Source organism: Motacilla alba, chromosome 18 (genome assembly GCF_015832195.1).
Source record: "Motacilla alba alba isolate MOTALB_02 chromosome 18, Motacilla_alba_V1.0_pri, whole genome shotgun sequence".
Lineage (NCBI taxonomy): Eukaryota > Metazoa > Chordata > Aves > Passeriformes > Motacillidae > Motacilla > Motacilla alba.
This window is the reverse complement of record NC_052033.1, coordinates 521,768-533,442: the sequence shown is the minus strand read 5'-3', so window position 1 is coordinate 533,442 and position 11,675 is coordinate 521,768. Positions and strand designations below refer to the sequence as shown.

The 11,675-nt window shown below is 55.0% G+C and overlaps 1 protein-coding gene across 4 annotated transcripts; it reads left to right on the top strand.

Moving 5' to 3' along the window:
- Position 1: 1 nt before the first annotated feature.
- On the top strand, positions 2 to 10,858 carry SPATA20 (spermatogenesis associated 20). 4 transcript variants are annotated; one of them, XM_038156816.1, is made up of 16 exons: positions 2 to 141; positions 1,036 to 1,228; positions 1,318 to 1,382; positions 1,747 to 1,901; positions 2,131 to 2,274; positions 2,522 to 2,723; positions 2,822 to 2,952; positions 3,033 to 3,137; positions 3,626 to 3,700; positions 3,899 to 4,111; positions 4,268 to 4,460; positions 5,186 to 5,354; positions 5,785 to 5,993; positions 6,104 to 6,303; positions 6,424 to 6,504; positions 10,170 to 10,858. In XM_038156816.1, the coding sequence occupies exons 2-16, from the start codon at positions 1,119 to 1,121 to the stop codon at positions 10,338 to 10,340; spliced, it is 2,223 nt and encodes a 740-aa protein (XP_038012744.1). In that variant the 5' UTR covers positions 2 to 141; positions 1,036 to 1,118; the 3' UTR covers positions 10,341 to 10,858. The 4 variants fall into 4 exon arrangements, with proteins under 4 accessions (XP_038012744.1, XP_038012743.1, XP_038012745.1 ...); XM_038156815.1 differs by having other exon boundaries at positions 8 to 141; positions 1,091 to 1,228; XM_038156817.1 differs by having other exon boundaries at positions 39 to 141; positions 1,062 to 1,228.
- Positions 10,859 to 11,675: the final 817 nt, after the last annotated feature.

Genomic DNA, 11,675 nt, shown 5'->3' with positions numbered 1-11,675 from the left:
CAATGGGGGCGAGGCTGTGCTTCAGGGGCCGGCTCGGTGACGGAGGAGGGCGGTGGCACCGGGGGCGCGGCCGGGCCGGTAACGGGGCGGGGCCCGGAGAGCCGCCGCCATGTTGACGGCGCCGCTGCGCTGCGCCCGCAGGTACCGGAGGGGCCGGGGGGGCGGGTCCGGCCCTGGCTGCCGTGGCTGCGCGCTCCGCAGCGCCGCTGCGCCATCACCGCGTCCCTGTCGCTCCGTGAATCCTCCCCGCACCTCTCCCGTGCCCCTCGCGTTCTCGCTGCAGCGCCCGCGTCCCCTGAATTCTCCTGCAACGCCCTGTACCCCTTCTGCATTTCCTCTAGATTCTCCCTGCATCTTCCTGAGTCCCTCATATAGCTTTTTCGCTCCCGTACACTTCTCCTGCCTTCCCCGACATTCTCTTCATCCCCCAGTATCCTCCCTAAATCCTCCTCTCACTACCGCAGCCCCTGCACGACTTTACATACTCTGTACCCCCATTCTGCACCCCTTTCCCACCTCCTGCATCCCTCCTGCATCCCCATACCCAAACCCCGCATCTACCCAGCAGCAGAGGGGTCTCCCTGGTCCTCTCCTGCCCCTCACTCCCCTCGCCATAAAGGGCCTGTGTCCCCCCTGCCCACATCCACCCCACAAAAGGGGAGTTTCCTCTCTGAGGGGGTGTTCTCCCTGAGGACACCCGGGTCAACTCCCACGGATGCTGCTCTTGCTTCTACATCTGTTGAGTGTGCCCCCAAAGTGTGCTGGTGGGAGGCAGCTCTGGAAATGGCCTTCACCCCGCCATGGGTGGGGTGTGCCAAACTGGAGAACAACCTCCTCTGAGCCTCCAGTGAGTGGGAAGGACTTGTAATGTCCTAGGGGAGATTGGGCTGGACTGAGCCCCAGCAGAACTGCCTGGGGCTGAGACTGCTTCCTTTGGCATGGGGAGCAAGTAGTGGGGAGCAGCATCCTGTCCTGGGGCACAGCAGGACCTGGGGTGGTGGTGCTGATGCTCTGGTCTGTCATGGCTCTGTCCAGAGGCTGAGCTTTGTTGTGGTGAGCAGGGAACCCCTGAGCCTGTTTGGTGTCACAGGCGCACATTTCTAACGGGGATTGCAGCCATGGCCACAGTGGGGACACCCGGCCCCCCCAGTGTCCCTCGTCACACCAACCGCCTGATTAATGAAAAGTCCCCGTACCTCCTGCAGCACGCCCACAACCCTGTGGATTGGTAAGAGCAATGGGGAGCCTTTCCCCTTCGTCCTCCTCCTCCTCTCCTTGTGCTCCTGGGGCTGAGGGACTCTTATCTTCCCCCCACAGGTACCCTTGGGGTCAGGAAGCCTTTGATAAAGCAAAGACAGAAGGCAAGCTGATATTCCTGTCAGGTAACCAGAAATAAGGCATATTTCATGTCCCCATGTGTTGGTCCGTAGATGATCAGATAATCTGAGCTGCATCCTGAGCTGGTGTGTGATTAGCCACGTAGGTATGGATGACCACCAAGCAAGAGACGACAATGTGCTGGAGTAGCTCTCTCTGAAAATGGGCTGCATGCAGGACCAGAGTCCTTGCCCAGCTTTTAGGATCAAGAGCTGGAGAGTTCAGGAGGCTTTTCTCCTCCATCTCTTGTCTAGGGAGGCAGCAGCTCTTGCCCATAGCAAGGGTTCCCATCTCTGAGTGTTCTCCCTATCACGTATTTCCTGCTCCCTGCAAAAGGACCATTCCTCACCCATGTGATCTTGTTTGCAGTTGGTTACTCCACCTGCCACTGGTGCCATGTCATGGAGGAGGAGTCCTTCAAGAGCAAGGAGATTGGGGAAATCATGAATGAGCACTTTGTATGCATCAAAGTGGATCGTGAGGAGCGGCCAGATGTGGACAAAGTGTACATGACCTTCGTGCAGGTGAGGGAGGCATGAGCAGGGCCCAGGAGGCTTTGACTGGTTCTCTCAGGGTGTTGTTCATTGTCATATTCCTCAGGCAAGCAGAAACAGTATATGGGGTGGTCCAGATGGGTCTCAATGGTGGACAGAAGCACACATCTCTCTTTGAGTGAGGCTCTTGGGTGTGCTGGAAAGGCACAGAGCTGGTGTCTTTTGTGTGACCTTGCTGCACATGCATTTTGTCTTTCAGGCCACCAGTGGTGGAGGTGGTTGGCCCATGAGTGTCTGGCTGACCCCAGACCTCAAGCCCTTTGCTGGGGGGACGTATTTCCCTCCTGAGGATGGAGTTCATCGTGTTGGTTTTCGGACTGTGCTGCTCCGGATCGCAGAGCAGGTGTGGGGCAGGAATGGTGTAGCAGACAGGGCTGAACCAAAGGGAGCACAGGGAAATTGGTCTGGGCTTGAAGGGTAACTGAGTTAGGAGATTCAGTTGTGAGGAAGAGTAGCCCAGAGGACCAGCCAGAGCTTTGGCTTGGTTAGAAGTGGGTTTGAGCTGATTTGGGGAGGGTGATTGAGAACTGGAGGTGTGGTTTGGACTGGTGCAAGGCAAGAAGAACTGTCTTTTTCCCCTTGCATCTTAGTGGAGGGAGAACAAAGATGCCCTGTTGGAGAGCAGCCAGAGGATTCTGGAAGCATTGCGACACACATCAGAGATCCGTGTGCAGGGCCAGGAGTCACCCCCACCAGCCAAAGAGGTGATGGACACCTGTTTCCAGCAGCTCTCCAGATCCTATGATGAGGACTATGGTGGATTTTCCAAATCCCCCAAGTTCCCCACCCCAGGTCAGTCTCGTTTCTTCTGCTGAGACCTGCTGTGGGGTAGACAGCAGTGCGGGGGCAGAGCCCACCCCACAGCCTCCTGTTATCTCCCTGTGTTTCAGTGAATTTGAATTTCCTATTCACGTACTGGGCCCTGCACCGAACAACTCCAGAAGGTGCCCAGGCACTGCAGATGGCTCTGCACACCCTCAAGATGATGGCCCACGGGGGCATCCATGACCACATTGGTCAGGTAGGAGTAAATCTTTGGGGGTAAGCCCCTGTCATGGCCAGGAGGTGTGAGGTAGAGACGTCTTCACGTGATCTCTGCAGGGGTTTCACCGCTACTCCACTGACCAGCACTGGCATGTCCCTCACTTTGAGAAGATGCTCTATGACCAGGGGCAGCTGGCAGCCATGTACAGTAGAGCCTTCCAGGTACAGCTTTGGCATCCCTCTGTGTGGCTCCCACTCCTGCAGGCTGCAAGGGCTGGCCTGGTTTGGGGAGCCTGTTCCCCAAGATACTCCCCATTCCACGGGCATGGAGCAGTCCAATGCTCCCCTTCATCTCCTGTTGTTTATCCAGAAGTGCTGCACAAACCTGTGGCAGTGTAGCCTCAGGACTTTGAGCATAATGGGGGAGGAAACAGCCTTTGGGCTGGTCTTTGCAAGTCAGCAGACAATGCTGCTGCCTCTGATCTTGGTGTAACTCCAACATTACTCTCCACTGCCCTTTGTAGATATGCAGTACTCACTAATAGTAGATTTCTGTTGAAGGTCTTACTCTGAATCGATCCCTCACTTAAAATCCTTGGACTTTCAAATGCTCCTTTGCCAACTCTTCAAATTGAATTCTCTCACCATATCTGTGTCTCTTGCTCCCTCCCACCCATGTAACACTGATGTCCACCCTGTGTCTCACACAGATCTCTGGTGATGAATTCTTTGCTGATGTTGTCCGAGACATTCTACTCTACGTCTCGCGTGACCTGAGTGACCAGGTAGCTCTTCCCTGAGCTGAGCCAAAGGGAGCCACTTGCCCTGCCCTGGGATGTGGCTTCCCTCCCTGCCGTCCCAGCTGAGCTCAGTCTGGAGCACTACTGAGGCTCATTAGCCAGACTGCCAGCCCTGCAGTGATGGGGAGCTGGCTGAAAGTGCTGTCCTGGAGCTGGAGGATATCTGTGTTGCACTTTTCCCAGGCAGGAGGTTTCTATAGTGCAGAAGATGCAGATTCCTACCCGACCACCACATCTAGAGAGAAGCGAGAAGGAGCTTTCTGTGTGTGGGCAGCCAAGGAGCTCCGGGCTCTCCTCCCTGACCTTGTTGAGGGAGCCACACAGGGGACAACGTTGGGAGATGTCTTCATGTACCACTATGGAGTGGAAGAGGCTGGCAACGTGGACCCCATGAAGGTGAGGGAGAGCAAAGACTTGCCTAGTGTCAGGAGCACTGATGAGGGACCTGCATCCATGGGCATGGAGGGATGGCAGAGCAGCCCCAAAACACTCAGAGTCCAACACCTCCCAGGTCTGATGGCATTCCTAGAACATGTCTCCCTCTCCCTTCAGGACCCCCATCAGGAGCTGAAGGGAAAGAATGTCCTCATTGCCCGCTGCCCCCCGGAGCTGACGGCAGCCCGATTTGGGCTAGAGCCAGGCCGGCTGAGTGCCCTGCTGCAGGAATGCCAACAGAGACTGTCCTCAGCCCGGGCACAGCGGCCACGGCCGCACCTGGACACCAAGATGCTGGCAGCATGGAATGGTGAGAGGCGGCTCTGCTCTGAGGGCGCATGCCTTGGTTGGACCCTTGTCAGGGCATGGTAGCAACAGGTCCTGCTGGGACTGAGAAGCTCCCACAGAGGCACTGGGTAGGCTGTGGTTGGGACCTGTGATCAGGGGCTGTGTGGAAACATCCCCACACCTGCAAGCCTTGGGAGCGTTAGGATACTGCTCTGGCTTTATTTTCTTCCCCAGCTGCCAGCAGAGAGCAGCAAAACTCTTCCCCTGGCTCAGTCCAGCTCCTCTGGCTGGGCTGTGGGGAAGGGGTCTGAGTTGGGGACCCAGGACCCTGGTGGGCACAGAGCCCATCCCTACTGCTGCATGGGTGAGGGATCACAGCACTGTGTCTGTCTGGAGGTCCTGCCTCAGGGAATCACTGCAGGACCCCCGGCTCTGTTTCCAGCAGTAAATTCCTGACTATTTGGGTCTGAAGCTGGCATGGGCTGGAGTTATCCTGCAAACTTGAGCCCTGTATCTGCCCACAAGTGAGGGCTCAGCTCTTGCTGGCCTTACAGTACTCTGCCTATCTCTTTGGTGACAGTGAGTGACTTCATTAGTGATTGGAACTGAGCAGAAGAGCTAAGAGCTGACCTGCTGGCATCAGGGAGGATGAGCTTCACGCTGAGCCTCCTTCAGAGGACTGACAGTGACCCTTTCCCCGGTTCTGTGTGCCCCCCCTGACCTGTCCTGCTGTCTCTGTCTCTGCAGGGCTGATGATCTCAGGCTTTTCCCAGGCTGGGGCTATCCTGGCCGAGCAGGAATATGTGAGCAGGGCTGCACAGGCAGCTGCCTTCCTGAGGACACACCTTTTCGACCCCGATAGCGGGAGGCTGCTGCGGAGCTGCTACAGGGGCAAGCACAACTCAGTAGAGCAAAGGTGAGTATCAGAGACTCCACAGACTTGACTGGCCACCTGCAGGTGCTGCCCACACCCCCAGCAGTCCCTGTCCTCTCTTCCAGGCAGGACTGAACTGGGAGGGAGGGAGGCTGTTTGTTTTGTGTAGAGCTCTAGTGCAGTTTAGGAAGGATTAGTGTCCCCCACCCAGTGAGGAAGAACTGAAGTCAAAACCTTTCCTGTTCCTCATCTTTCATGCTGGCAAGTGTCTTCCCCTACCTCCTCCTCCCGTACAGAGGGAGGGGGAGTTGTGTGATGGGGCTGAGTTGTGTGATGGCCAAAGCCATTGCTTTGCTTGGTGGCATCTCCTTGGGTATCAGAGACCAGTAAGCAGGGCTTTTTTGGGTTGGAGAACATTTCTAACCTGTTCAGTTTAGAGATTCTGATTTTCCTTCCCTGTCTGCCGCTGCAGTGCTGTGCCCATACAGGGCTTCCTGGAGGACTATGTCTTTGTCATCCAGGCGCTCTTTGACCTGTATGAAGCCTCGCTGGAGCAGGGCTGGCTGGAGTGGGCACTTCATCTCCAGCACATGCAGGACAAGCTCTTCTGGGACCCTAAAGGCTTTGCTTATTTCTCCACTGAGGCCAGCGATCCCTCCCTGCTCCTGCGTCTCAAGGATGGTGAGCTCAGGGACCTGGCAATGTGTTCCATGGATTGTGGTGTGGGAGGATGAGGCTGATAGCAGATGGTGGTGAGGCACTGGGCTGATGGCAGATGTTGTCCTTTGCAGACCAAGATGGAGCAGAGCCCACCCCTAACTCTATTGCTGTCACAAACCTGCTCCGAGCAGCTTGTTACTCCGGTCACATGGACTGGGTGGAAAAAGCCGGCAAGATCTTGGCTGCCTTCTCAGAGAGGCTGCAGAAGATCCCAGTAACCCTCCCAGAGATGGTCCGGGCCACTGCTGTCTTTCATCACACCCTCAAACAGGTATGGGCTGGGGCTCATTGTCCCCTGCAGGACCTGCTGTAGGAAGTGGGGCTGGCAATGGCATGGATGCAGTCACAGCTCTGTTTTCTCCCTCCTGCCACCAACCCTCCCTCTGGACAGGTTGTCATCTGTGGGGACCCCCAAGGAGAAGACACCAAAGAGATGCTGCATTGCGTCCACTCTGTCTTCAGCCCAAACAAGGTAGAGGTGCTCCCTGCCTGCCAGCCCTTCCCTGGTCTCTGCTGCCTGCACTGCTGGTGTTTCATCCTTTCTCTCAGTGCAGCTGTTGTACTCATCCTCGTCTGTTCTGCCTCTCTTCTGGGAAGCATCCTGTCCTTTTCATTTCTAAGCACAGCTACAGGGCCATGGCTGAGTCCTGCACCCCTCTCCCTGCACAGAGCATGGGCAACCCAGCCCAGAAGTGGCTGCAACAGTGGTTGTTATTGCTGCTGGCTGTTGACACTGCTCTCATTGTAAAGCCCAGTGCATTCCCAAGGGGAAACCTTTCATTCAGGTGTGAATGTGTCATGCCTAGTGTGGATGTGTCATGTCCTGTGCAGACCCAGTTAGTATCTGGGTCACCTGCTACCTGGAGACACCCTTGCATCCTTGGAAGGGATGAGGCAGTGCCTCACTCAAATTCTGGGTACCTCCAGCTGGGAGAGGCTGGCTTTTTCAAAGCTCTTCTCCCATTCAGCATCTGTTGCTGTGTATTGGAGTTCCTGCCTGGCTCTGCTTGTCCTCATCCCTGCTTTGAGATGTATCGGTGCATCCCACAGAGGGGCTGGAGTTGTTGGCTACATATGGAGCTGGCAGAGAAGGGCAGCACAGCAGCTAGTGCCCATCAGCTTTGGTGGGCAGTGTCCCTGCCTTGGGAATGATGGCTTTGACCTCAGCAAAGCTGTGGAGCTGAGGGAAATAGGACTGGGCTGTGAGTGAAGGGGCTTGGTGTTTGGATTGGATTCATTGCTGGCCATTGGGTCCTGGTGCCAGGGACTGGCATGTTCAGTCTCAGTGTCTGGGGAGCTGAGGCCAAAGCACCACTTTGCCTCTGTAACCCCAGCTAGGATGAACTGGGGGGGGCTGAGCCATCAGAACAGAATCCTCTGCTCTGTACTTTCATTAGCTCAGCCCACAGGGGTGTCACCCCTAACCGTCTGCCCAGTGATGTTTAATGTCAGCATTGGAGGAGGAGGGACACATTCCAGGGACAGGAGTGTGGCACACAGCTCTGTCCTTCCTCTGCTATCATCCATCCAGCAATGCTCTTGTTCCATACAGGTCCCTATTTTGTGTATGAGGCCCCTATTCTGACACTTAGCCTCTGTCCCTTTGAAGGATTACATTGGGTGACCCAGTTTGCAGAAACAGGAGCCCAGCACCACTGTTAAAAACCCTCTGCCCACAGCTGTTCAGCCCTTGGTCCTCTGAGCCCACACTGGCAGTTTTGGGGTCTTGAGCAGAACAAGAGCACTGCCATTTTCTCCTCTTCCCTGCAGTCTTGCTTCCTCCTGCAAAGCTGGAAACAAGCCTGGCTGGTGGGGATTCCCCTTCCCCAGGGGAGGATCTTTCTCCTTCAAGCTTTTGCATCCCTTGGGGAAGGGAGAAGATGGGGGCTGGGTATTCTGGATCGATATTTTCATGAGGGGAGTGAAGCCATGGTCATGCTTTATGGCCCCTGCCAGGGCTGCTTGCAAGGGACCTGTGCTTCGAGGGGCATGTGAGAGGCTGTAGCTGGAAGCTGGCAGCAGGCAGGGTGGGAGTCTAGCTCTGTTTGCCCCTTGTGTGTTCCTCATGTTGCGATGATGAGATGGAGCCAAAGCTATTCCAGCTTGAGTTTGTTTCCTGGAAGAAGAATTGTGGCAGGAGGGAAAAGCTCTCCCCCAGAGGAGCATAGCCCTGTTGACACGCATCTCCCCTTCCCCAAGCATGAATGTGCAGGAGTGGTAGGAGCATGATCTCTGGCAGTAGCAATGGCTCCTCCCCTTGCAGAGGTGATGGGAGGAAGGGAGGAGAATCCCACTTCTCAGAGAGTTGCACTACCTTTGAGAGCAGCCCACTGCCTTCCAACAGCCGTCCCTCTTTCCATGCTGCATCACACAGACATGAGCATGCTCCTGTTCCCACCTGCCTCTATCCCCCTCCAGCTGCTCCTCAGATTTCCTTCCCTGCCTTGGGAAGCTTCCCTAAGCAGAGCAGCCATGGGTCACCTGCTCCAGCGACATGGCTGATTTGGGAATTGCCTTTGCCAGGGAGTTAGGGGAACATCCCTGTTCCCCTGCGTGCCCATTCCCTTTGTGTCAGCAGGGTGCTGGGGGCCAGGCTTGTGTGCAGGAACACAATTAATTAGGTTGTTCCAGTAATTAATTCCTTACAAACCTCACCCTGAAATCCTTGCTGTAACAAGATGCTAATGATAAAATTGCATTGAGATTGTGATTTTAAATGGGCCCTGGGTCTGGAGTAGCCCTTTGCTGCAGGCAGCTCTTTGGAGATGCAAGTAGAGGTGATGGTGATAGCTGTTCCTGTGGGTGTCCTGGTGCTGGGAGCAGAAAGGGTTCGTTCCCTGCTGTGGGGCTGGATCCCAGCTGCTAGTATAGATCCCTGCCCTGTTAATGGTCTTTAGGATAATTATGAAGGATCCCATTATCTCCTCGGCTGCAGAGCACTCGCCTGCCACTCGCCTTCATCCTGGCCCTGTGAGAGGACCTTGGGGAGCTTGTGAGAAAAATGAATAATGAATTTCAGATTGGACATGAATTGGTAATTAATCACTCCTGGAATTAATTCCAGACAAAGGCAAAGGGGGAGGATATTGGGGGGAGCAGGAGGCAGGCAGGGAGACAGGCTGAGCCAGAGCTGGGTCAAGCAGATATGGGGTGATGGCAGATAGGACATGACTGTAGCAGCCACTATCCAGGGCAGGGACTTGGGGATGTGGTGCCCCCCTGGGGACACAAGGGTGTGGGCAGCCCCTGCTAGGCATGAGTGAGTCTGTGTGGGTGTCTCTGGATGTCAGTGCTGGGTCTTCTGCTGGTTCTGGTGTAGAGGATGCTGTGTGCCAGGTGAGCAGTGCCATAGTGGAAGATGTGTGTGCTGTGAGAGGCAGCAGTTGGTGTCAGCATCCCTTGGTGGCATTGGCGTGAGTAGTAGGGACATGTTGCGAGTGTGTCCATGCTCAGCAGACACATGGAGGCCTTGGATTGGGGCGGGCAAGGGAGAACTGTGTGCTCCAGCAGCAGGATGTTCCCTCTGTGCCTTGGGAAGGGACAGCATTTTGCTCACCCTTTGCATCTGTGTCAGTGTGAGGCTCGCTGCCAGCTCCTGGCCTTTCTCCTGATTAGCCTGTAAGCCCTGAGGCTTTAACAAACATTTTCCCTTTCAGAAAAGCTAATTATCCTGGCAGCCCAGTCATCACCTCTGGTTGATGCTGCTGTGTCAGCCGGGAGAGCCCCTGACCCTTTGCTCATTGCTGCCTGAGTTTTTCTGGGAAGCGTGGGTAGGGCAGGAGGAACTGGGCTGCAGGTCGGATGGGGTAATGCTGCAGCTGTTTCTGGGGCTGTTCTTTGGCTGGGTAGGTGTCCCCAAGGAGCTGGCTAGGCTGGGATGTGCTGATCCCTGTACTTCATCCTGGCTGCCAAGTGTCCGGTGTGGTTAAGCTGCCACATCTCCATCATGCTTTTTCCTGCACTGGCCTTATAGGGATGTGACCACTGTGGGACCCTAGCAGAGGGCTGGAGTGGATCCCTTCAGCTCCCCATCCCCTCCCCATTTTGTGCCAACCCTTAGCATGTCAGTGGGCAGGAAGGACCAGCTGGCTGGCACTGCCTGTGCTCTCTGGCTCTCACAGCTCCTTCTCTGGGCAGGTGCTGATGGTCGCAGATGGAAACAGCGCTGGGTTCCTCTACCGCCAGCTGCCTTTTCTTGCATCCCTGGAGAGGAAGGATGGGAAAGCCACTGCCTATATCTGCAGCAACTTCACCTGCTCCCTGCCTGTCACCTCTGTCCAGGAGCTGCGTGGGATGCTCAGCCCGTGAGCCCCTCAGTCCTGCTGCCTGTGGGAAGGCAAGAGTGGGACAGACTGGCACGGGAACATGGAAGAGCCCCATAATAGAGGCAACCTGAGCACCGTCCCAGATGGTTCCTAGCAGTGCAGTGGGGCTGTGCCCTTCCCCACCTGCAGCAGGTTGGGGTCTGCTTGCACTGTTGCTTCAACAGTGTCTCAGCACAACTGACTGTTGTCTTGGGTCCTGTTTTTGGTATGTCCCGGAGACACTCATGGAGGAGCATCTCCTGCTGCTGTATTCATGCTTGCTTCTCGTCTCTTCTTGCTGAGGAAAACAAGTTAAATATAAATCCCAGTGTTAATGGAGAAGTCAGATGGGAAAACTGTTAGTGTTTCTATAGCAACCCAGGGTAACACTGTCAAAAGCACCTGGATGACTTGGGAGTCAAGTGTTCTTAAAAGTGTTACTGACTACAACAGCTGTGGTATTTTTCCGTTACAGAGGAGATTGTTACATACATTAACTGAATATATAGTGCATGGAAAAAACCTGCTGATTACAACTGATGTAAAGTTTATTCTCACTTTCCTCCCCTCCTTCCCTCCTTGTCCTCTCTGCTTCCAAATGGGTGAGTACCAGGTTTTCAGCGTTCCCCTGACACCCTGGGCTCCCCCAGCACGGTATCTCATACCCCAGCTGGCTGGGTGCTGTCATCTGGCAGCAAAATGGCACTGCCCACTGGCTTTCTAGTGGGTTGTGCCAGGATTTGGGAGTAACTAGCCAGGAGAAATGCCTTTGAAGTCAAATCGGAATTTTGCACTTCATCTGAGTGGAGGGGTTTTGTTTTCTCTCCTCTTTTAGGTTTTAAAAGCCTGAAGTGTTTCTGGAAATCCAGCTGAAAATTGCTGGTTTGGCAGATGTCCGCCTACTTTCTTCTGGGTTTTTTTGCCATTTTTTTTAACTTGGTATCTCTGCTGTGGGGATTGATTTGACACCCGTCCTCAGAAGTGCTCAGAGTGAGTTGGTTTGTGTCTGCCAGGAGAGCATCCTTGGAGAGCAGGGCTGGTGCCGAGTGCCTGTGGGTAAGTCCGCATAGATGCCACAATGGCAGTTGTCCCCGAGGTGGCATGGGGTTAGGGTGACATTTTGGTGCCCACCAGCCCCTTGTGGCACAGACACAGGATGCTTTCCTTCCATACTGTGTTGCTTGTTGGTGTCTCTGTGAGCAGCCCCCAGGCAGAGCTGTGCTGTGAACCTCTGTCAGGATGAATTGGCTTCACCCCTCAGTAAAACAAAACAAAACAAAAAAGAATGAGAATTCTTTGTGATGATTAACTGTTGTTGTGGCACCTCTGTCCTCCCAGT

Coding starts and splice junctions, on each gene's coding strand:
- SPATA20 (XM_038156815.1), top strand. CDS start 110: ATGTTGACGGCGCCGCTGCGCTGCGCCCGCAG. Junction 1,229..1,317: donor GCCCACAACCCTGTGGATTG/GTAAGAGCAATG, acceptor TTCCCCCCACAG/GTACCCTTGGGGTCAGGAAG. Junction 3,138..3,625: donor TGTACAGTAGAGCCTTCCAG/GTACAGCTTTGG, acceptor TGTCTCACACAG/ATCTCTGGTGATGAATTCTT.